This window comes from Catharus ustulatus, chromosome 32, assembly GCF_009819885.2.
Source record: "Catharus ustulatus isolate bCatUst1 chromosome 32, bCatUst1.pri.v2, whole genome shotgun sequence".
Taxonomy (NCBI): Eukaryota; Metazoa; Chordata; class Aves; order Passeriformes; family Turdidae; genus Catharus; species Catharus ustulatus.
Window position 1 is genome coordinate 2,496,278 of NC_046252.1, and position 21,304 is coordinate 2,517,581.

The window sequence follows — 21,304 nt, forward strand, 5'->3', positions numbered from 1 at the left end:
GGTTAGGGGAGACACACCTGATTAAGGGACACAGCTGGGCAGGGGGACACACGTGGTTAGGGGACACACCTGGTATGGGAGGGGACACACCTGATTAAGGGACACAGCTGGGCAGGGCACACACTTGGTATGGGGACACACCTGGTGTGAGAGGGACACACCTGGGCAGGGAGGACACAGCTGGACAGGGGACACAGCTGGTGTGGGGACACAGCTGGTCAGGGGACACCTGGTCAGGGGACACAGCTGGTTATGGGGGGGACACACCTGGTATGGGAGGGGACACACCTGGGCAGGGGGGACACGCCCATGTTAGGGGGACACATCTGGTTAGGGGACACAGCCGGTTAGAGGACACACCTGGTGTGGGGGAACACACCTGGTCAGGGGGACACACTGGTATGGGGACACAGCTGGTATGAGGGGACACGCCCAATTGGGGAGGGACACGCCCATTGGGGACACACCCGTTTAGGGGAGGGACACACCCATTGGGGACACGCCCGTTTTAGGCAGGGACACACACCTGGGACACACCTGGCCAGGGGAGGGACACACCCATTTAGAGAGGGGACACACCCGGGACACGCCCAGTTCGGGTTGGGGGAGGGATGCTCTGAGGCCACACCCACCAGGGAATGGAGGCCACGCCCACCGGGGTTGGGACCCGCCCATTGGGGGCTCGGGGGTTGAAGCCACGCCCACTTCGCGTGGGCCACGCCCACTGTGGGGCTGGGAGGGGAATTAAAGCCCCTCTGTGCTCACTGACCACGCCCCCTGTGATGGAGGACACGCCCCCCTCGCGCACCTGGGGGTCACCTGGGGGTCCCCGCAGCCCCTCCCCCACACCACAATGCGTTAGTCCAGTTTTTATTGCCCGGGACCCCCCGGGAATTGGAGGGGTGGGGGAGGGGGTGGGTGGGGGGAGGGGCGGCCCCTCCCTCTCCAGTTCATTCCCCGCAGGGAGGGGGGGAGGGGCGGCCCCTCCCCCCACAAAGTCCAGTTCAATTCCCCCTTTGGTCACAGGCTCCGCCCCCTTCCCTCCCCCACCCCCGGGGGCGTTTGGCAAAAGCAGAGGGGGGGGAGCGGGGGGGATGGGGGAGGGGCGGCCACACCCACCCGACCCCTCCCCACCCCCCAAAATCCTCCAGATCCCCCTAAGGCAGCTTGGCAGGGATGGGGAGAGGGTGGGGTCCCCCCAAGGTGCGAGGGGACCCCCAAAAATGGGGGGGAACCCCAAAAAGTGTGGGGGGAGGGCGGCTCAAAATGGGGGGGGACAAAATCAGGGGGGAGGGGCCAGCAGGACATAAAGCCCCTCCCCCAAAAGGGGGTGACCCCCCCAGAACTCTGCCCTACCCCCCCAAACAAAGCTCAAGCCCCCAAATATGGGGTGAAATGCCCAAAAAATGGGGGGGGGCACCCCAATTATGGGGTGTGACCCCCCCCAAAATGGATCGTACCACCCAAAAAAATGAAAAATTCCCCCCCCCCCTTAATGAGCGCCCCCCCGAAATGCGGCGCCCCCACAGCGGGTCCCCCCCTTAGAGACTCCCCTTCATTAACAGCGCCCCCCTAATTAAGCCCCGCCCCCAATTAAGGCCTTGTTGTTCCTCCCAGCGCCCACCAGGGGGCGCCACCCCATAGGGGGGGGGGGCTCTTAAAGGGGCCACGCCCCATTTTTGCGAGGCCGTTTCCGGGGGAGTTCTGGGGTTTTTCGAGGGGGGATTTTTTTTGGGGGGGGTGAGGGAGACCCCCCCCAAGTCTACTCGATGACGACGATGAGGTCCTCGCCCTCCAGGCTCATCCCGGGCCGCACGTGCAGCTTGGTGACCTTGCCCGCCACGGGCGCTGTCACCACGGTCTCCATTTTCATGGCGCTCAGGACGCACAGCGGGTCCCCCTTGGCCACCGCCGCCCCCTCCTGCACCCGCACCTCGACCACCTCCCCCGGCATCGGGGCCCCCACCTGGCCCTTGGCGCCCTTCTCGGCCTTGGGGTGCACGTGCATCTCCTGGGGGGGGGGAAAAGGGGGGGTGGGAGGTTTGGGTGCCAGCAGAGTCACCGCTGTGTCACTGCTGGGTCACCTCTGTGTCCCCCAGAGCTCCTCAGGTGGGTCAGAACCTCCTGGAGACTCCCTCAAAGTCACCCCTGTGCCACCCCTGTGCCACCCCTGTGTCACCTCTGTGTCACCTCTGTGTCACCGCTGGTGTCACCAAAGTCACCCCTGTGTCACCCCTGTGCCACCCTGGGTCACCTCTGTGTCACCTCTGTGTGCTCCAGAGCTCCTCAGGTGGGTCAGAACCTCCTGGAGACTCCCCAAAAGTCATCCCTGTGTCACCTCTGTGTCACCAAACTCACCCCTGGGTCATCTCGGGTCACCCCTGTGTCACCTCTGTGTCACCTCCGGTCACCTTGGGTCACTCCTGTGTCACTTTGGGTCACCGCTGTGTCACCAAAGCCTCCCCTGTGCCACCCCTGTGTCACCCTGTGTCACCCCTGTGTAACCCCTGTGTCATCTCTATGTCACTTTGAGTCACCCCTGTGCCACCAAAGTCCCCCCTGTGTCCCTTCAAACTCCCCCAGACCCCCCAAAATCTGCTCAGACCCCTCCGGACTCCCCCAGAAAATCCCCTGAGACCCCCGGGAAAAATCCCAGAGCCCCCAAACCCCCCTGAGACCCCAAATCCCCCAGAGACCCCAAACCCCCTGAGACCCCAAAACCGCCCTGAGACCCCAAATCCCCCGAGACCCCAAACCCCCTGAGACCCCAAAACCCCCCGAGACCCCAAAATCCCCCTGAGACCCCCAAGCCCCCCAAACCCCCCAGCCCCGTCCCCGGTGCCGCACCTTGAGCGCCTGCGTGTCGCGCACCAGGATGGAGCGCAGCTGCCCGTTGAGCTCGAAGAAAACCTCGCGCTGCCCGGCCGCGTTCAGGTCCCCGAGCGCCAGCGCCTTGATGTGCAGCGTCTTACCGCGCTCCAGCTCCACCTGCGAGTAAAGTGGGAGTAAACCGGGAGTAAAGTGTGAGTAAAAAGTGAGTAACCCAGGAGTAAAGTGTGAGTAAAGAGTGAGTAAGGGATGTGCAGGGTATTACTGCGCTTCAGCTCCACCTGCGAGTAAAGTGGGAGTAAAGCAGGAGTAAAGAGAGAGTAAGGGATGTGCAGGGTCTTACTGCGCTCCAGTTCAACCTGCGAGTAAACAGGGAGGAAACCGTGAGGAAACTGGGAGTAACTGTGCGTAACTGTGAGTAACTCTGTGTAACTGTGTGTAAGGGATATGCAGGGTCTTACCGTGCTCCAGTTCAACCTGCGAGTAAACAGGGAGGAAACCGTGAGGAAACTGGGAGTAATTGTGCGTAACTGTGAGTAACTTTGTGTAACTCTGTGTAACTGTGTGTAAGGGATATGCAGGGTCTTACCGTGCTCCAGTTGCGCATAAACCAGGAGGAAACCGGGAGTAAAGTGTGTGTAAGGGATGTGTAACTGTGAGTAACTGTGGGTAACTGTGGGTAACTGTGTGTCACGGTGTGTAAAGTGTGAGTAAATGGTGAGTAAAGTGCAAATGAAGTGTGAGTAAAGTGTGAGTAACGTGAGTAAACTGGGAGTAAAGTGCAAGTAAACTGGGAGTAAAGTGCGAGTAACTGTGTGTAAGGGATGTGCAGCATCCTACCCCCCATTCTAGCTCCACCTGCGAGTAAACCAGAAGTAACATGCGCATAAAGGAGGCTGTGTAAGGGCTGTGTAAGGGCTGTGTAAGGGCTGTGTAAGGGCTGTGTAAGGGCTGTGTAAAGGCTGTGTAAGGGGTGTGTAAGGGCTGTGTAAGGGCTGTGTAAGGGGTGTGTAAGGGGTGTGTAAGGGGTGTGTAACGGGTGTGTAAGGGCTGTGTAAGGGGTGTGTAAAGGCTGTGTAAGGGCTGTGTAAGGGCTGTGTAAGAGCTGTGTAAGGGCTGTGTAAGGGCTGTGTAAGGGCTGTGTAAGGGGTGTGTAAAGGCTGTGTAAGGGGTGTGTAAGGGCTGTGTAAGGGCTGTGTAACGGCTGTGTAAAGGCTGTGTAAAGGTGGTGTAAGGGCTGTGTAAGGGCTGTGTAAGGGCTGTGTAAGGGCTGTGTAAGGGCTGTGTAAAGGGCTCCATGCAAGGAGTTCTGGGCTTGCACAAATCCCAGTTCCCCCCAGTCCCCTCCCAGTGCCCCCAGCCCCATCCCCACCTCGAACTCCTCGGCGATGGCCGGCCCCTCCAGGAAGAGCCGCGTGCCCAGGCAGGCCACGGGCCCGAAGGAGCTGCTGAAGGCCTGGAACTCGTCGAACACCTTGGGGTAGAGCGCGGCCGAGAGCAGCTGCTCCGGGCTGGGGGGGGCCCCGAGCCGCGCCCCCAGCTCCCGGCCCAGCGCCTCGAAATCCAGCGGGGGCAGCGACGCCCCCGGGCGGCCCTCGACCCGCGGCAGGTCCTTCAGCACCTGGGGGGACAGGGGTTGGCATGGAAACGGGGGGTTGGCATGGCAACGAGGGTCACCACGGCAACAGAGGGTTGGCATGACAATGGGGGTCACCATGGCAACGGGGGTCACCATGGCAACGGTGTGAGGGCACAGCAATGACCATTAAAAGCTGTTGCTAGGCCAGGTTGCCATGACAACCATGAGCAGGAACTGTTGCTGGGCTTGGGTGCCATAGCAACCAGCACCAGGAGCTGTTGTTATGATTGGTTGCCATGGTAACCATCACTAGACGCTGTTGCCAAGGCTTGGTACCACGGCGGCCGTTTCAAGGCCCTCCCAGTCCATCCCAGTCCCTCTGAGTCCTCTCCCAGTCCATCCCAGTCCATCCCAGTCCCTCCCAGTCCTCTCCCAGTCTCTGACTCCCATCCCAGTCCCTTCCTGTCTCTCTCAGTCCCATCCCAGTCCACCCCAGTCCCATCCCAGTCCATCCCAGTCTCTCCCAGACCCTCTGAATCCCCTCCCAGTCCATCCCAGTCCCTTCCTGTCTCTCTCAGTCCCATCCCAGTCCCATCCCAGTCCATCCCAGTCCCTCCCAGTCCTCTCCCAGTCTCTGACTCCCATCCCAGTCCCTTCTTGTCTCTCTCAGTCCCTCCCAGTCCCATCCCAGTCCCATACCAGTCCCTTCCAGTCCCTCCCAGTCCCTCCCAGTCCCTCCCAGTCCCTCCCAGTGCCCAGCAGACGCACCTTGGAGCGGAAGGGCTCGGGGAAGCCGCCCGGGGGGACGCCGATGTGTCCCTGCAGGAATTCCACCACGCTCACGGGGAAGGAGAGCTCGTCCGCCCGCGCCTCCACCTCCTCGCGGGACAGCTTGTTCTGCACCATGAACTGCGCCAGGTCCCCGACCACCTTGGACGTGGGCGTCACCTGCGGGGCACCGGGGCCACCAGGGGTCAGCAGGGGTCAGCAGGGGTCACTCGGGGTCAGCAGGGTCAGCAGGGGTCAGCAGGGGTCACCAGGGGTCACCAGGGGTCACCTCAGAGCCAGCTCTTGGTTTAACTCACGGGGCAACTCGGGGTCACCCTGTGGTCAGCTCAAGGTTCAGCTCTGGGGTCACCCCATGGGTCACCCATTGGTGGAACAGCCCCCACCCCATAGAGACCCCAACCCCATAGAGAGACCCCACCCCATAGAGACCCCACCCCATAGAGAGACCCCAACCCCATAGAGACCCTCACCCCATAGAGAGACCAACCCCATAGAGACCCTCACCCCATAGAGAGACCCCAGCCCATAGAGACCCCACCCCATAGAGACCCCAACCCCATAGAGACCCTCACCCCATAGAGAGACCAACCCCATAGAGACCCTCACCCCATAGAGAGACCCCACCCCATAGAGACCCCCACCCCATAGAGAGACCCCACCCCATAGAGACACCGCCCCATAGAGACCCCCACCCCATAGAGACCCTCACCCCATAGAGACCCCCACCCCATAGAGACCCTCACCCCATAGAGAGCCCATCCTATAGAGACCCTCACCCCACAGAGACCATCCAATGGACACCCCCCACCCCATGGGGACCCTTCTATGGAGACCCCCACCCAATAGAGACCCCCCCCATCATGGACACCACCTCCTGAACACCGCAAACCCCGCAGGGATCATTCTATGGAGACCCCCACCCCATAGAGACCCTCACCCCCCAGCCCCCCCCGCACCCCCAGCCCCTGGTACCTTGATCAGGTCCCCCAGCAGTTTGTTGGCCTCCGTGTAGGCCTTCTTGACCTCCTTGAACTTGTGTCCCAGCCCCATGGCGTGGGCCTGGAAGTGCAGGTTGGTGTACTGCCCGCCCGGGATCTCGTTCTCGTACACGTCCGCGTTCCCCGACTTCATGGTGGCCGTGCAGTCGAAGGCGGCGTAGAGGCCCCGCGCCGCCTCCCAGTACTCGCTGTACTCGAACACGCGCTGCAGGTCGATCCCTGGGATGGGGACAGGGTGTGACAGTGAGGGGACATTGCAGGGACACCATGGGACACTGCAGGGACACCACGGGGACAGTGAGAGGCCCCGCGCCGCCTCCCAGTACTCGCTGTACTCGAACACGCGCTGCAGGTCGATCCCTGGGGACAGGGACAGAGTGTGACAGTGTGAGGACACTGCAGGGACAGCGTGGGACACTGTGGTACAGTGTGGGACACTGTGGGGACATCATGGGGACACCATGGGGACAGTGAGAGGCCCCACGCCGCCTCCCAGTACTCGCTGTACTCGAACACGCGCTGCAGGTCGATCCCTGGGGACAGGGACAGGGTGGGGACAGTGTGGGGACAGTGTGGGGACATCATGGGGACACTGCAGGGACACCATGGGGACAGTGAGAGGCCCCACGCCGCCTCCCAGTACTCGCTGTACTCGAACACGCGCTGCAGGTCGATCCCTGGGGACGGGGACAGTGTGGGACAGTGTGGGGACACTGCAGGGACAGTGTGGGACAGTGTAGGGACACTGCAGTGACATGATGGCAGTGCAGAGCGGGGCTGTCATGGATTGGGGATGAACTCGTGGCGGTGGTGGCACCTCCAAACCCTTGGTGACATCTCAGACCCTCGGTGGCCACCCAGTGTCCCTCCAGCTCCTGATGTCCCCTACAACCCTTGCTGTCCCTCCAGTCCTTGGTGACCCCTCCAAACCCTCGGTGGCCACTCAAATTGGTGTCATTCCTCCAGCCCTTGGGGACACCTCAGACCCTTGGGGACATCTCAGACCCTTGGTGACACCTCAAACCCTTGGTGTCCCATGTCCCCCCCTGTCCACCCCTGTCCCTCTGTCCCCCCTGTCTCCTTCATCCCTCCTGGCCCCCTGGTGTCCCTTGTCCCCCTGTCCCTCTCAGTGTCCCCCCTGTCCCCCCCTGTCCCCCTGACCCCCCTGTCCCCCCTGTCCCCCCTGTCCCCCTGTCCCCACCTGTGTCCCCTGTCCCCCCGGTCCCCCCTGTCCCCCTGGTGTCCCATGTTCCCACCTGTGTCCCCTGTCCCCCCTGTCCCCCCTGTCCCCCCTGGTGTCCCATGTCCCCACCTGTGTCCAGGGGTGTCCCCCGTGCGCAGGCCACCACGGCGCCCATGCTGGGCTGCGAGGTCATGCCGGACATGGCGTCCACGGCCACGTCCACCACGTCGGCCCCGGCCTGGGCGGCCGCCAGCATGGAGGCCACGCCGGCGCCGGCCGTGTCGTGGGTGTGAACGTGCAGGGGCACCTCGGGGTGCTGCTCCCGCAGGGCCCCCACCAGCAACCGCGCCGCCGCGGGGGTCAGCAGCCCGGCCATGTCCTGGGGGGACATAGAGGGGTCACAGGAGGGTCACAGGGGGGGTCACAGGGGGGTCAGCAGCCCGGCCATGTCCTGGGGGGAAACGGGGGGACATAGAGGGGTCACAGGGGGGTCACACAGGGGTCAGCAGCCCGGCCATGTCCTGGGGGGACACAGGGGGGACATGGGGGTCACAGAGGGGTCACAGGGGGGTCACAGGGGGGTCACAGGGGGGTCAGCAGCCCGGCCATGTCCTGGGGGGGTCACACAGAGGGTCAGGGGGGTCACAGGGGTCACAGGGGTCATGGGGGGGTCACACAGGGGTCAGCAGCCTGGCCATGTCCTGGGGGGACACGGGGGGACATGGGGGTCACAGAGGGGTCACAGGGAGGTCACAGAGGGGTCATGGGGACCCTCCCATCTCCCTCATCCAGCCCAGTCTTGGAGAACGGGGGAGCCCCAAACCCTCCCCAGCCCCACCCACAGGACCCCCCAAAAAACCCTCAAAACTCCCAGATCCTATTTCCCATCCCTCAGGACCCCCCCAGGGTCCCCCAGGACCCCCCAGGACCCCCCCACGCCCCCCCAGGACCCCCCAGGACCCCCCAGGACCCCCCAGCCCCTCCCAGCACACACCTTGATGCAGAGCACGTGTGTCCCCGCTGTCACCATTCCCCCCAGGACCCCCCAGGACCCCCCCACGCCCCCCCAGGACCCCCCAGGACCCCCCAGGACCCCCCCAGCCCCCCCCCAGCACACACCTTGATGCAGAGCACGTGTGTCCCCGCTGTCACCAGCTCCCTGGCCAGCCCCAGGTAATAGTCCAGGCTGTATTTGGTGCGCCTGGGGTCGGCCACGTCGCCGGTGTAGGACAGCGCGGCCTCCACCACGGCGCCGGCGCTGCCCGCGGCCTCCACGCCCAGCAGCAGGTTGGGGACGTAGTTCAGGGAGTCGAAGACACGGAAAATGTCCATGCCATTGGCCACGGCCACCTCGCAGAACCTGGGGACAGCCACAGCTCGCGGGGACTCTGCCTGTCCCTGGGGGTGGCCTCACAGGGCAGTTGGGGACACTTGGGGACAGACTGGGACAGTCTGGGACAATCTGGGATAGTCTGGGACAATCTGGGATAGTCTGGGACAATCTGGGACAGTTTGTCCCCATATCCCTGTGTCCCTGTCCCTGTCCCTGTCCCTGTCCCTGACCTGTACACCACGTTGTCGGGGTAGTTGGTGTAGCCCTGTCCCCATGTCCCTGTGTCTGTGTCCCTGTCCCTGTGTCCCTGTCCCTGTCCCTGTGTCTGTCCCCCTGTCCCTGTCCCCATGTCCCTCACCTGTACACCACGTTGTCGGGGTAGTTGGTGTAGCCCTGTCCCTGTGTCCCTGTGTCCCTGTCCCCATGTCCCTGTGTCCCTGTCCCCGTGTCCCCTCGGTGTCCCTGTACCTGTACACCACGTTGTCGGGGTAGTTGGTGTAGCCCTGTCCCCGTGTCCCTGTCCCCATGTCCCTGTCCCCGTGTCCCTGTCCCTGTCCCTGTCCCTGTCCCTCACCTGTACACCACGTTGTCGGGGTAGTTGGTGTAGCCCTGTCCCTGTCCCCATGTCCCTGTCCCCATGTCCCTCACCTGTACACCACGTTGTCGGGGTAGTTGGTGTAGCCCTGTCCCTGTCCCCATGTCCCTGTCCCCGTGTCCCCTCGGTGTCCCCTCACCTGTACACCACGTTGTCGGGGTAGTTGGTGTAGCCCACGGCGTTGGCGCCCCGCAGCAGCATCTGGAAGGGGATGTTGGGCACGAGGCGCCGCAGCTCCCGCAGCCGTTCCCAGGGACACTCGTGCAGGAAGCGCATGGCCACGTCGAAGGTGGCACCTGGGGACAGCCCGGCGCTCAGACACGCCCATCATGGGCAAGCCACGCCCATCACGGCCAAGCCACGCCCATCAAACGAAAGCCACGTCCATCAAATGAGAGCCACGCCCATTCCCCTTAGCCACACCCCCAAGCCCCTCCCCCTGGGCCACCCCCTGGGTCATTCCCATTGAAGCCCCTCCCAAGAATGTCCCACCGTTTAAGCCACGCCCTTTTAGGCTCCTCCCTCATGGGACCCCTCCCACTGCCAAGCCCTGTTTGGCCCCACCCCTTCCTGCCACACCCTGTTTGACCCCACCCCTTCCTGCCACACCCTGGTTGACTCCATCCCTTCCTGCCACATCCTGTGAGGCCCCTCCTTTTCATGTCACACCTCTTTGGTCCCACCCCTTCCTGCCACACCCCATTAGACCCCACCCCTGCCTGCCACACCCTGTGAGGCTCCTCCCCTTCCTGCCACACCCTGTTTGGCCCCACCCTTCCTCCCACACCCTGTGAGGCTCCTCCCCTTCCTGCCACACCCTGTGAGACTCCTCCCTTTCCTGCCACACCCTGTTTGGCCCCACCCCTTCCTCCCACACCCTGTTTGCCCCACCCCTTCCCTGTCCCACCCCATTACACCCCTCCCACGGCTGTCCCACCCCATTAAGCCCCTCCCCTGCCCATGAAGCCCCTCCCCCAGGTCCCCCACCCCACCAAGCCCCTCCCCCAGCCCCGCCCCGCCCCTCCAAGCCCCGCCCACCTCCCCAGGTCTCCATGCTGCAGAGCGGGCTCAGCGCGTGGGACACGAAGGGCGCGACCCGGGCCAGGTCGCGGGTGCGGACGCGCGTGGCCAGCAGGGACTGGTGCGCGTCGCGGAACGTGGTGTCGGTCAGGAGCAGCCCCCGGTGCTGCCGCAGCGCCCGCGCAAACCCCCGGGGACCCTCCCGCAGCAGCACGGCCCGCAGACCCTCGGGGGGGTCACCTGCGGGCACACGGGGTCAGCGGGGGGGGCATGGGTCAGTGAGGGGGGCAGGGGTCGGCCAGGGGTCAGTGAGGGGTCAGCCAGGGGTCAGTGAGGGGTCAGCGGGGGGGCAGGGGTCAGCCAGGGGTCAGTGAGGGGTCAGCTAGGGGGGCAGGGGTCAGCCAGGGGTCAGTGAGGGGGTCATGGGGTTAGAGAGAGGGGTGTGGGTACACACTGGGACACTCTGGGGTCACTCTGGGTCACTCTGGGTCACTCTGGGTCACACTGGGACACTCTGGGGACACTCTGGGGACACTCTGGGGTCACACTGGGGTCACACCGGGGTCACATTGGGGACACTCTGGGTCACTCTGGGTCACATTGGGGACACTCTGGGTCACTCTGGGGTCACACTGGGGTCACACTGGGGACACTCTGGGGACACTCTGGGGTCACTCTGGGGACACTCTGGGGTCACACTGGGGACACTCTGGGACACTCTGGGTCACTCTGGGTCACTCTGGGTCACACTGGGGTCACACTGGGGTCACTCTGGGTCATTCTGGGGACACTCTGGGGTCACACTGGGGACACATTGGGGACACTCCAGGGCTGTCACTCACCCATGGGCACTGGGGGCGGGGTGGGCTCCACCAGCGCCGCCTTGGCCTTCACGGGCAGGGGGGTGCTGGGCCCGTTCACCATCACGTGACCTGGGGGGGGGACAGGTGTGACAAGGGAGGGGGGGTCACACCCCAGGGACCCCCTTAGAGACCCCCAGGGACCCCCTTAGAGACCCCCAGGGACCCCCCAAACCATTCAGAGCCCCCCCAACCCTTCCCAGGCTCCTCTGAAACCCCCCAGGAACCCCCGAGAGCCTCCAGGACCCTCCAAAATCCCTGCCAGCCCCCCCAGGTGTCCTCCAGGTGTCCCCAGGTGTCCCCCAGATGCCCCCCCGGTGTCCCCCCAGCCCCCCCCGGCCCCCCCAGCCCACCCAGGTAGTGCAGCAGTTTCTGGGCGCGGTTCTGCCCCGGCCGCAGGTGGAAGAGCTCGGGGTTCTCGTCGATGAACTGAGTGTCGGCCGCGCCCGCCAGGAACTGCGGGTGGGCCAGGACGTTCTGCAGGAACGGGATGTTGGTCTGGGGGGGACACAGCGGGGTCAGGGGGGGCCCCAAAACCCCCCCCAAGCACAGGGAGGGGCTGGGGGGCACCAGCGTCACCCCCAAACCTCGGGGTGGGGGGCGAAGAGGAGCTGAAATCCTGGAGTGGGGATGGGGGGGAATCAGGACCCCCCAAAATCCTGGAGTGGGGTATGAGGGGGAATCAGGACCCCCCAAAATCCACCTGTGACACACGGGGGGGCAGCAGGACCCCCCCCCAAATCCCAGTGCGGGGCATGGGGGGGTCACCAAGACTCCCCCAAACCCCTCATCCATCCCACAGGACCCCCCTGAAATCCCCCAAACCCCCCTCATGCACCACCCCAAGACCCCCCCAAACCCTTCATGGGTCACTCAGGACCCCCCCCAAACCCTTCAGACCCCCCCCCAACACCTCCCACACCCCCCAATGTCACCCCAGAACCCCTCAGCGCTCCCCAAACCTCACACAGGACCCCCCAAAACCGCCCCAAAATCACCCCAAAACCCCCCCAAAATCCCCCAGAGCCCCCCCAGCCCCACCTTGACCCCCCGGATGCGGAATTCCGCCAGGGCCCGGCTCATCTTGGCGGCGGCCGCGGGCTGGTCGTGCCCGTGGGCGATCACCTTGACCAGCAGGGAGTCGTAGTGGGGCGAGATCAGCGCGCCCTGGAACGCGGAGGCGCCGTCCAGGCGGATCCCCATCCCCTCCCCGGAGCGGAACACCTGCGGGGACACCCCACATCCTGCTGGGACCCCGGGATCCCCACAGACACCCCACATCCTGCTGGGACCCCAAAAACCCACAGACACCCCAAAAACCCCACAGACACCCCGAAGTCCCACTGACACCCTAAATCCCACGAATGCATCCCCAGACCCCTGAAAATCCATGGACATCCTAAGGGAAGTGCCAAGGGGGGTCCGTGGGCGAGGGTCTCAGGGGTGTCCCGGTGGTCCCTGGGATCCCTGGGCTGTCCCAGGGGTTTCCCAGGGCTGTCCCCGTGTCCTGGGGCTGTCCCAGGGCTGTCCCCGTGTCCCAGGGCTGTCCTCGTGTCCGCTGTCCCGGGGCTGTCCCCATGTCCTGGGGCTGTCCCAGGGCTGTCCCGGGGGTGTCCCCGTGTCCTAGGGCTGTCCCCGGGGCTGTCCCAGGGGTTTCCCGGGGCTGTCCCCGTGTCCCGGGGCTGTCCCCGTGTCCGCTGTCCCCGTGTCCTGGTGTGTCCCCGTGTCCCGCTGTCCCCGCTGTCACCTCGATGCGGCCGGTGTCGGGCTGGAAGCCGCGCGCGGGGTCCTCGGTGGTGACGCGGCACTGGATGGCGCAGCCATTGACCCGGATCCGCTCCTGCTGCAGCCCCAGCTCGGGCAGGGACCGGCCCGCGGCCACCTGCAGCTGGGCATGGACCAGGTCCACCCTGGGGACAGGGACAGGTCAGGGACAGGACAGGGACAGGGACCGGCCCGCGGCCACCTGCAGCTGGGCATGGACCAGGTCCACCCTGGGGACAGGGACAGGGACAGGGACAGGTCAGGGACAGGGACCGGCCCGCGGCCACCTGCAGCTGGGCATGGACCACGTCCACCCTGGGGACAGGGACAGGGTCAGGGGGACAGGGACAGGGGACAGGGGACAGGGACCGGCCCGCGGCCACCTGCAGCTGGGCATGGACCAGGTCCACCCTGGGGACACGGACAGGGACAGGGGACAGGGACAGGGGACAGGGACGGGGACAGGGACATGGGGAATGAGGGACAAGGGGACACGGGGTCAGGGGGACAGGGACAGGGACACGGGGAAGGAGGGACAAAGGGACATGGGGACAGTGGGGTACAGGGAGATACAGGGAACAGGAGGCTGGGGGGAACATGGAGGACATGGGGTCACAAAGGACATGGGGGACATTGGGGACATTGGGGACACAGAGCCGGGTGGGACATGAGGGGACAGAGGGGACAGAGAGGAACCAGAGCACCCCAAATCCCACCCCCCTGCAGGGACCCCGGGGCTGAGGAAGGGGGGGATCCCCGCTGTTTTAGGGGTCCCCCCGGCCGTTTTTGGGGTCCTCTCCCCTATTTTGGGGTCCCCCCGTTCTGGGTCCCCGTTCCTCACCCCGTGATCTCCTCGGTGACCGTGTGCTCCACCTGCAGCCGCGAGTTCACCTCGATGAAGTAATACTCTCCGCTCTGGTCCACCAGGAACTCCACGGTGCCGGCGTTCTCGTACCCGACCTGCGACCCCACAGCCCATCAGGGGGTCCCGACCCCACAGCCCCATCAGGGGGGTCCCGACCCCACACCCCCATTAGGGGGGTCCCACAGCCCTGGGGGTCCTTCCCAGCCCCCGAATCCTCCCGGACCCCTCAATGTCCACGGGGACCCCCCAGGTCCCTCAGTTTTCTCCCAGGGTCCCACCCCTCACTCTCCCGGTCCCTCTGGTCCTCAGGGTCCCTCCTACTGTCCCCAGGGGTGTGGGTCACTCCCTGCTGTCCCCAGGTGTGCTGTTCTCGGTGTCCCTGTGCCATCCCCAGTGTCCCCGTGCTGTCCCCGGTGTCCCCAGGTGTGCTGTCCCCAGGTGTGCTGTCCCCCCCGTCCCCAGGTGTGCTGTCCCCCCCGTCCCCAGTGTCCCCGTGCTGTCCCCAGTGTCCCCAGGTGTGCTGTCCCCAGTGTCCCCGCACTGTCCTCAGTGTCCCTGTGCCATCCCCAGTGTCCCCATGCCGTCCCTGGTGTCCCCTTGTCCCCAGGTGTGCTGTCCCCCCTGTCCCCAGGTGTGCTCTCCCCAGTGTCCCCGTGCTGTCCCCGGTGTCCCTGTGCTGTCCCCAGTGTCTCTGTGCTGTCCCCGGTGTCTCTGTGCTGTCCCCGGTGTCCCCGTGCTGTCCCCCCTGTCCCCAGGTGCACTGTCCCCAGTGTCTCTGTGCTGTCCCCAGTGTCTCTGTGCTGTCCCCAGTGTCTCCGTGCTGTCCCCGATGTCCCTGTGTCCCCAGGTGTGCTGTCCCCAGTGTCCCCGTGCTGTCCCCGGTGTCCCTGCACTGTCCCCAGTGTCCCTGTGCCGTCCCCAGGGTCCCTGTGCCGTCCCCAGTGTCCCCGTACTGTCCCCGATGTCCCCAGGTGTGCTGTCCCCGATGTCCCTGTGTCCCCAGGTGCACTGTCCCCAATGTCCCCGTGCTGTCCCCGGTGTCCCCGTGCTGTCCCCGGTGTCCCCGTGCCGTCCCCGGTGTCCCCAGCTGTGTCACCTGCTGTGCCAGCCTCACGGCGTCCTGGGCCAGCCGCGCCCTCAGCTCCGGGGGCAGCCGCGCCGCGGGCGCGATCTCCACAACCTTCTGGTGCCGGCGCTGCACGGAGCAGTCCCGCTCGTAGAGATGGACCACGTTCCCCTGGGAGTCACCTGGGGAGCAAAATGGGAACTGGGAACCCCAAAAAGGGACCTGGGAACCCTAAAAAGGGACCTGGGAACCCCCAAAATGGGACCTGGGAACCCCGAAAGGGAACTGGGAACCCTAAAAAGGGAACTGGGAACCCTAAAAAGGGACCTGGGAACCCCCAAAAAGGGACCTGGGAACCCCAAAATGGGACCTGCACCGAGCAGTCCCGCTCGTAGAGATGGACCACGTTCCCCTGGGAGTCACCTGGGGGAGCAGGACACCCAAAATGGGACCTGGGAACCCCAAAACGGGATCCAGGAACCCTAAAAAGGGACCTGGGAACCCTAAAAGGGACCTGGGAACCCTAAAAGGGACCTGCACTGAGCAGTCCCGCTCATACAGGTGCACCACGTTCCCCTGGGAGTCACCTGGGGGAGCAGGGCACCCAAAATGGGACCTGGGATCTAAAAAAGGGACCTGGGAACCCCCAAAAGGGACCTGGGAACCCTAAAATGGGACCTGGAACCCTAAAAGGGACCTGGGAACCCCAAAATGGGAACTGGGAAACACAAAAAGGGACTTGGATACCCCAAAAACAGACTAACAGACCCCAAAAGGGACCTGGGAACCCTGAAAACGGACCCAGGAATCCCCAAAATGCACCTGGATATCCCTAAAGGGACCCTAGAAAGGGACTCGCTTATCCAGGAATCCTAAAACGCCCCCAGGGACCCCCAGAAGCCTCCAGGGACCCCCCAGGGACCCCCCAGAAACCCCCAGAAACCCCCAGGGACCCCCCAGGGACCCCCGGCCGTACCCAGGATCTGGACCTCGATGTGCCGCGGGCGCTCGATGAATTTCTCCACGAACAGATCCCCGTTCCCAAAGGCGGCCAAAGCCTCCGAGGTGGCGCGGGAGAAATTCTCCTCCAGCTCCTGTGGGACCCCACAAGTGGCTCCCCAAATCCCAGGGACCCCAAATCCAGGGACCCCAAATTCCAGGGACCCCAAAACTCAGAGAACCCCAAATTCCAGGGACCGCAAATTCCAGGGACCCCTAAATCCAGGGATCCCAAAACTCAGGGATCCTCAATCCAGGGACCCCAAATCCCAGAGAACCCCAAATTCCAGGGACCCCAAATCCCAGGGACCCCAAATTACAGGGACCCCTAAATCCGAGGGATCCCTAAACCCAGGGACCCCAAAACTCAGGGATCCTCAATCCAGGGATCCCAAATCCCAGGATACCCCCCACAAATCCATGGTACCCCAAATTCCTGAGTTTTCCCAAATCTGGGATCCCCCACATTATCCCAAACCTGGGGTACCTCAAACCCTGGGGCTCCCCCAAATTCAGAGTCCCCCCCACCCCATTCTGGGGTGCTCCAAGATTCAGGATTTGGGGTCTCTGGGGATTTGGGGTTTTTTTGGGATTTGACATTCTTGGGAATTTCATTTCCCAGCAACTTGGGATTTCGGGGATTTGGCATTCCTGGGGGATTTGAGATTTTGAGGGATTTGGGGTTTTGAGGGATTTGTGCTCCTGTGGATCTGGGGGGTTTGGGTTCCTGGGGGCTGCAGCACCAGGGGATTTTCGGGTTCTGGGGAGTTTGGGGTTCAGGATTTGGGGTTCAGGATTTGGGGTTCAGGGGGTTTTGAGGTTCAGGATATTTTGGGGTTCGGGGTTTGGGGTTTGGGGTTCAGGGTTTGGGGTTCAGGGTTTCGGGGAATTTTGTGGTTCAGGGTTTGGGGTTTAGGGGATTTTGGGGTTCAGGGGATTTGGGGTTCAGGGTTTGGGGTTCAGGGGGATTTGGGGTTTGGAGGATTTGGGTTCCTGGGGGCTGCAGTTCCAGGGGATTTTTGGGTTCTGGGGGGTTTGTGGTTCAGGATTTGTGGTTCAGGATTTGGGGTTTAGGGTGTTTTGGGGTTCGGGGTTTGGGGGAATTTTGTGGTTCAGGGTTTGGGGTTCAGGGGATTTTGTGGTTCAGGATTTGTGGTTCAGGGTTTGGGGTTTAGGGTGTTTTGGGGTTCGGGGTTTGTGGTTCAGGATTTGGGGTTCAGGATTTGGGGTTTAGGGTGTTTTGGGGTTCGGGGTTCGGGGAATTTTGGGGTTTGGGGTTCGGGGGTTACCTGGGGGGCCCGCACCACCCTCATGCCGCGGCCGCCGCCCCCGTGAGCGGCTTTGAGGATCACGGGGAACCCGACCCGGGCGGCGAATTCCTGAGCCTCGGCCAGCGCCGACACCGGCGACGGCGTCCCCGGCACCACCGGCACCCCTGGGGACAGGGACACAAACCCTCAGGGACCAAAATCCATCCGAGAGCCCCAAAAATCCCTCAGGGACCCAAAAAATCCCTCAGGGACCAAAATCCCTCAGGGACCCCAAAATCCATCTGAGAGCCCAAAAAATCCCCCCAAGAGCCCCAAAAAATCCCTCTGAGACCCCAAAAAATCCCTCTAAGACCCCAAAAATCCTCTTGAGAGTCCCAAAAATCCCTCAGAGACCCCCCAAAATCCCCTCCTAACTCCCCACATCCCCCCCAGATCCCCCTTGAACCCCCCCGTGCCCCTCCTGGAACCGCCCAGGATCCCCCAAACAACCCCAAACTCCTCCATGTCCCCCCAAATCCCCTCCTAACCACCCCAAATCCCCTTTAACCCCCCAAAACTCCCCTTTAACCCCCCAAATCCCCCTTTAACCCCCCTAAATGTCCCCATATCCCCCCCAAATCCCCCTTTAACCCCCCAAATTCCCCTTGAACCCCCCTAAATGTCCCCATATCCCCCCCAAATCCCCCTTTAGTCCCCCCCAACGCCCCTTTAAGCCCCCCAAATCCTCCCACAAGTCCCCATATCCCCCCCATATCCCCCCCAAATCCCCTTTTAACCCTCCCAGGAGCCCCCCAGTCCCCCCCAATCCTCCCCCACACCCCCCAGCTTTCCCCCCAGCCCCCCACCCGCGGCGATGGCGATGGCCCGAGCCTCCACTTTGTCCCCCATTTTCCGGACCACGTCGGGCCGGGGCCCCACGAAGCGAACGCCGGCGTCCAGGCAGGCCTGGGCGAAGTCAGCGCGCTCCGACAGGAACCCGTACCCGGGGTGGATGGCGTCCACCTCGTTCTCCTGGGGACAGGGGGACACGGGGGGGACACGGGGGGTCTGGGTCACTGGGAGCACCCCTCGAGGGTCTGGGGTGGTCACAGGGGGGTCAGGGGTGGTCACAGGGGGGTCTGGGGTCACTGGAACCCCCCCGAGGGGGCTGGGGTGGTCACAGAGGGGTCTGGGGTGGTCACAGGGGGGTCTGGGGTGGTCACAGCGGCCACCAGGACACCCTGAGGGCACTCGGGAGTCACGAGGCCACCCCGGTGTCCCCAGAGCTCGCCCCCTCATGGGAATGGGAGGTCAAGGGACAACCCCAATGTCCCCAGGTGTGTCCCAGCTGTGTCCCCAGGAGCACCCCATGTCCCCAGGTGTGTTTTCATGTCCCCAGGTGTGTCCCATGTGTCTCCCCAGGTGCCCCAGGTGTGTCTCAGGTGTGTCCCAGCTATGTCCCAGCCATGTTCCCCATGTCCCAGGTGCGTCCCCATGTCCCCTGTGTCCCCAGGTGTGTCCCCAGGTGCCCCAGGTGTGTCCCAGCTGTGTCCCCAGGTGCACCCCATGTCTCCAGGTGTGTTTTCATGTCCTCAGGTGTCCACAGGTGTGTCCCCAGGTGCCCCAGCCATGTCCCCTGTGTCCCAGGTGTATCCTCAGGTGTGTCCCCAGGTGTCCCCATGTCCCCAGGTGTGTCCCAGATGTGTCCCAGCCATGTTCCCGATGTCCTCAGGTGTGTCCTCATGTCCCCTGTGTGGCCCAGATGTATCCCCAGGTGTGTCCCTATGTGTCTCCCATGTCCCCAGGTGTCCCCAGGTGTCCCCAGGTGTGTCCCCAGGTGTCCCCCGTGTCCCCAGGCGCCGCAGACCTGCGCCACGCGGATGATGTCGGGGATGTGCAGGTAGGCCTGCACGGGGGGCAGCCCCCGCCCCACCAGGTACGCCTCGTCCGCCTTCTGCCGGTGCATCTGCCCCGTGTCCTGCTCCGAGTACACGGCCACGGTACGGATCCCCAGCTCCGTGCAGGCCCGGAACACGCGGATGGCGATCTCACCTGGGGACAGGGACATGGGGACAGGGACAGGGACACCCTGGGGACACCCTGGGGACACGGGGACACACGGCCACGGTGCGGATCCCCAGCTCCGTGCAGGCCCGGAACACGCGGATGGCGATCTCTCCTGGGGACATGGGGACATGGGGACATGGGGACATGGGGATAGGGACAGGGACACCCTGGGGACATGGGGACAGGGACAGGGACATGGGGACAGGGACATGGGGACAGGGACATGGGGACAGGGACAGCTTGGGGACATGGGGACATGGGGACAGGGACAGCCTGGGGACACCCTGGGGACATGGGGACACACGGCCACCGTGCGGATCCCCAGCTCCGTGCAGGCCCGGAACACGCGGATGGCGATCTCACCTGGGGACAGGGACAGCATGGGGACAGGGACATGGGGACAGGGGCAGGGACATGGGGACAGGGACAGCCTGGGGACGTGGGGACACCCTGGGGACACGGGGACACCCTGGGGACACCTCCTTGGTCAGTCTCACCTGGGGACACCCCAGGGGACATGAGAGGGGGGCTTAAAGGGACATGGGGGGTCCAGAGGGCACGGAGGGGTTGGGGGGGCTCAGGTGGCTCTGGGGGGGCTCAGGGGGCTCAGGGGGATCTCAGGTGGCCCAGAGGGGACTCAGGGGGTCTCTGGGGGGGCTCAGGTGGCTCTGGGGGGTCTCAGGTGGCTCAGGGGATCTCAGGGGGCTCAGAGGGGGCTCAGGGGGTCTCACGGGGCTCGGGGGTCTCTGGGTAGCTCAGGGTGGCTCAGAGGGGCTCTGGGGGTCTCAGGGGGCTCAGAGGGGTCTCAGGGGGATCTCAGGGGGCTCAGGGGGATCTCAGGGGTCTCTGGGGTTTCAGAGGGGTCTCAGGGGGCTCAGGGGGTCTCAGGGTGGCTCAGGTGGCTCAGGGGGATCTCAGGTAGCTCAGAGGGGTCTCAGGGGGTCTCAGGGGGGCTCAGAGGGTCTCTGGGTAGCTCAGGGTAGCTCTGGGGGATCTCAGGGGTCTCAGGGGGTCTCAGGGGTCTCAGGGGGGCCCACCCCCCCTTTGGGCAGCCCCTCACCTCGGTTGGCCACCAGCACCTTGCGCAGGGGCCGGTAGCTGACGGGCCGGGCGGGCCCGGGGGGGCCCCGGAGCAGCCGCAGCCCCAGGAGGGCGCGGCCCCCGCGGGGGCGGCACAGCTGGAACATCTGGGGAGGGAAAGGGGGGGTCAGTGCAGCCCCCACCCCCCCAGCGCCACGTGGAGAATCCCCCTCTGACCCAGTGACCCTTGACCCCCCCGTGGCCAAAAAGCCCCCGGGCTCCCCCCCCCCATCCCCCAGTCCCCTCTGCCCCAGTGACCTTTGACCTCTCTGCTTTGATCTCTCCGTGCACGGGGGTCTGTCCCCAAATCCCCCCCTCTCTGCACGGGGGTCTGTCCCCAAATCCCCCCCCCTGCACGGGGGTCTGTTCCCTAAATCCCGCCCCCCCCCCCCGCACGGGGGTCTCTACCCCTAAAACCCCTCTCTGCACGGGGGTCTGTCACCAAAATCCCCCCTCTCTGCACGGGGGTCTGTCCCCAAAACCCCCCCTGCACGGGGGTCTGTCCCCAAAATCCCCCCCCCCACGAGGATTTTTGCACAAGCCTCCCCCGCCCCCTCCCTTGCCCAAACCCCTCCTGCACCCCCAAATTCCCTCCCCACCCCCTCTCTGCACCCTCGGGGTCCTGCCCGGGCCTGTCCCTCTTGCACAACCCCCCCCCCACCTTGCACAACCCCCCCGAAAATCCCCCCAGGACCCCCTTGCACAACTGTCCCCCCTTCCAGGGGTGTCCCCCCCTTCCAGCAGTTTCCCCCCCCCTTTTCACGACCCCAGACCCCCCCCGAGCCCCCCCTGCACGCCCCCCCCAGCCCCGGTACCGTCCCCTCGCTGTCCCCTGGCCGTGTCCTGTCCCCGTGTCCCGGTGTCCCCTCTCTGTCCCGATGTCCCCTCTCTCTCTGTCCCGGTGTCCCCTTTCTGTCCTGGTGTCCCCTTTCTCTCCCGGTGTTCCCTCTCTCGCTGTCCCCTCTCTCCGGACCCCTCGCCGGTCCCGACTCCCTCCCCGTGCTCCCCCCGCCCCCTCCCGCAGCCC

General features: G+C 64.5%; 1 protein-coding gene across 1 annotated transcript; it reads right to left on the reverse strand.

The window, feature by feature from the left end:
• Nucleotides 1–972: 972 nt before the first annotated feature.
• PC (pyruvate carboxylase) lies at nucleotides 973–20,384 on the reverse strand. The gene is made up of 20 exons (XM_033083560.2): nucleotides 20,258–20,384; nucleotides 18,998–19,182; nucleotides 17,997–18,162; nucleotides 17,170–17,315; nucleotides 15,858–15,975; nucleotides 14,912–15,063; nucleotides 13,792–13,910; nucleotides 12,934–13,096; nucleotides 12,228–12,410; nucleotides 11,540–11,684; nucleotides 11,169–11,258; nucleotides 10,345–10,566; nucleotides 9,446–9,602; nucleotides 8,498–8,738; nucleotides 7,508–7,757; nucleotides 6,170–6,414; nucleotides 5,177–5,356; nucleotides 4,202–4,450; nucleotides 2,848–2,988; nucleotides 973–2,011 (listed from the first exon to the last, which is right to left on the reverse strand). Exons 1-20 carry the CDS (start codon nucleotides 20,382–20,384, stop codon nucleotides 1,763–1,765), a joined length of 3,528 nt encoding a protein of 1,175 aa, XP_032939451.1. The 3' UTR covers nucleotides 973–1,762.
• Nucleotides 20,385–21,304: the final 920 nt, after the last annotated feature.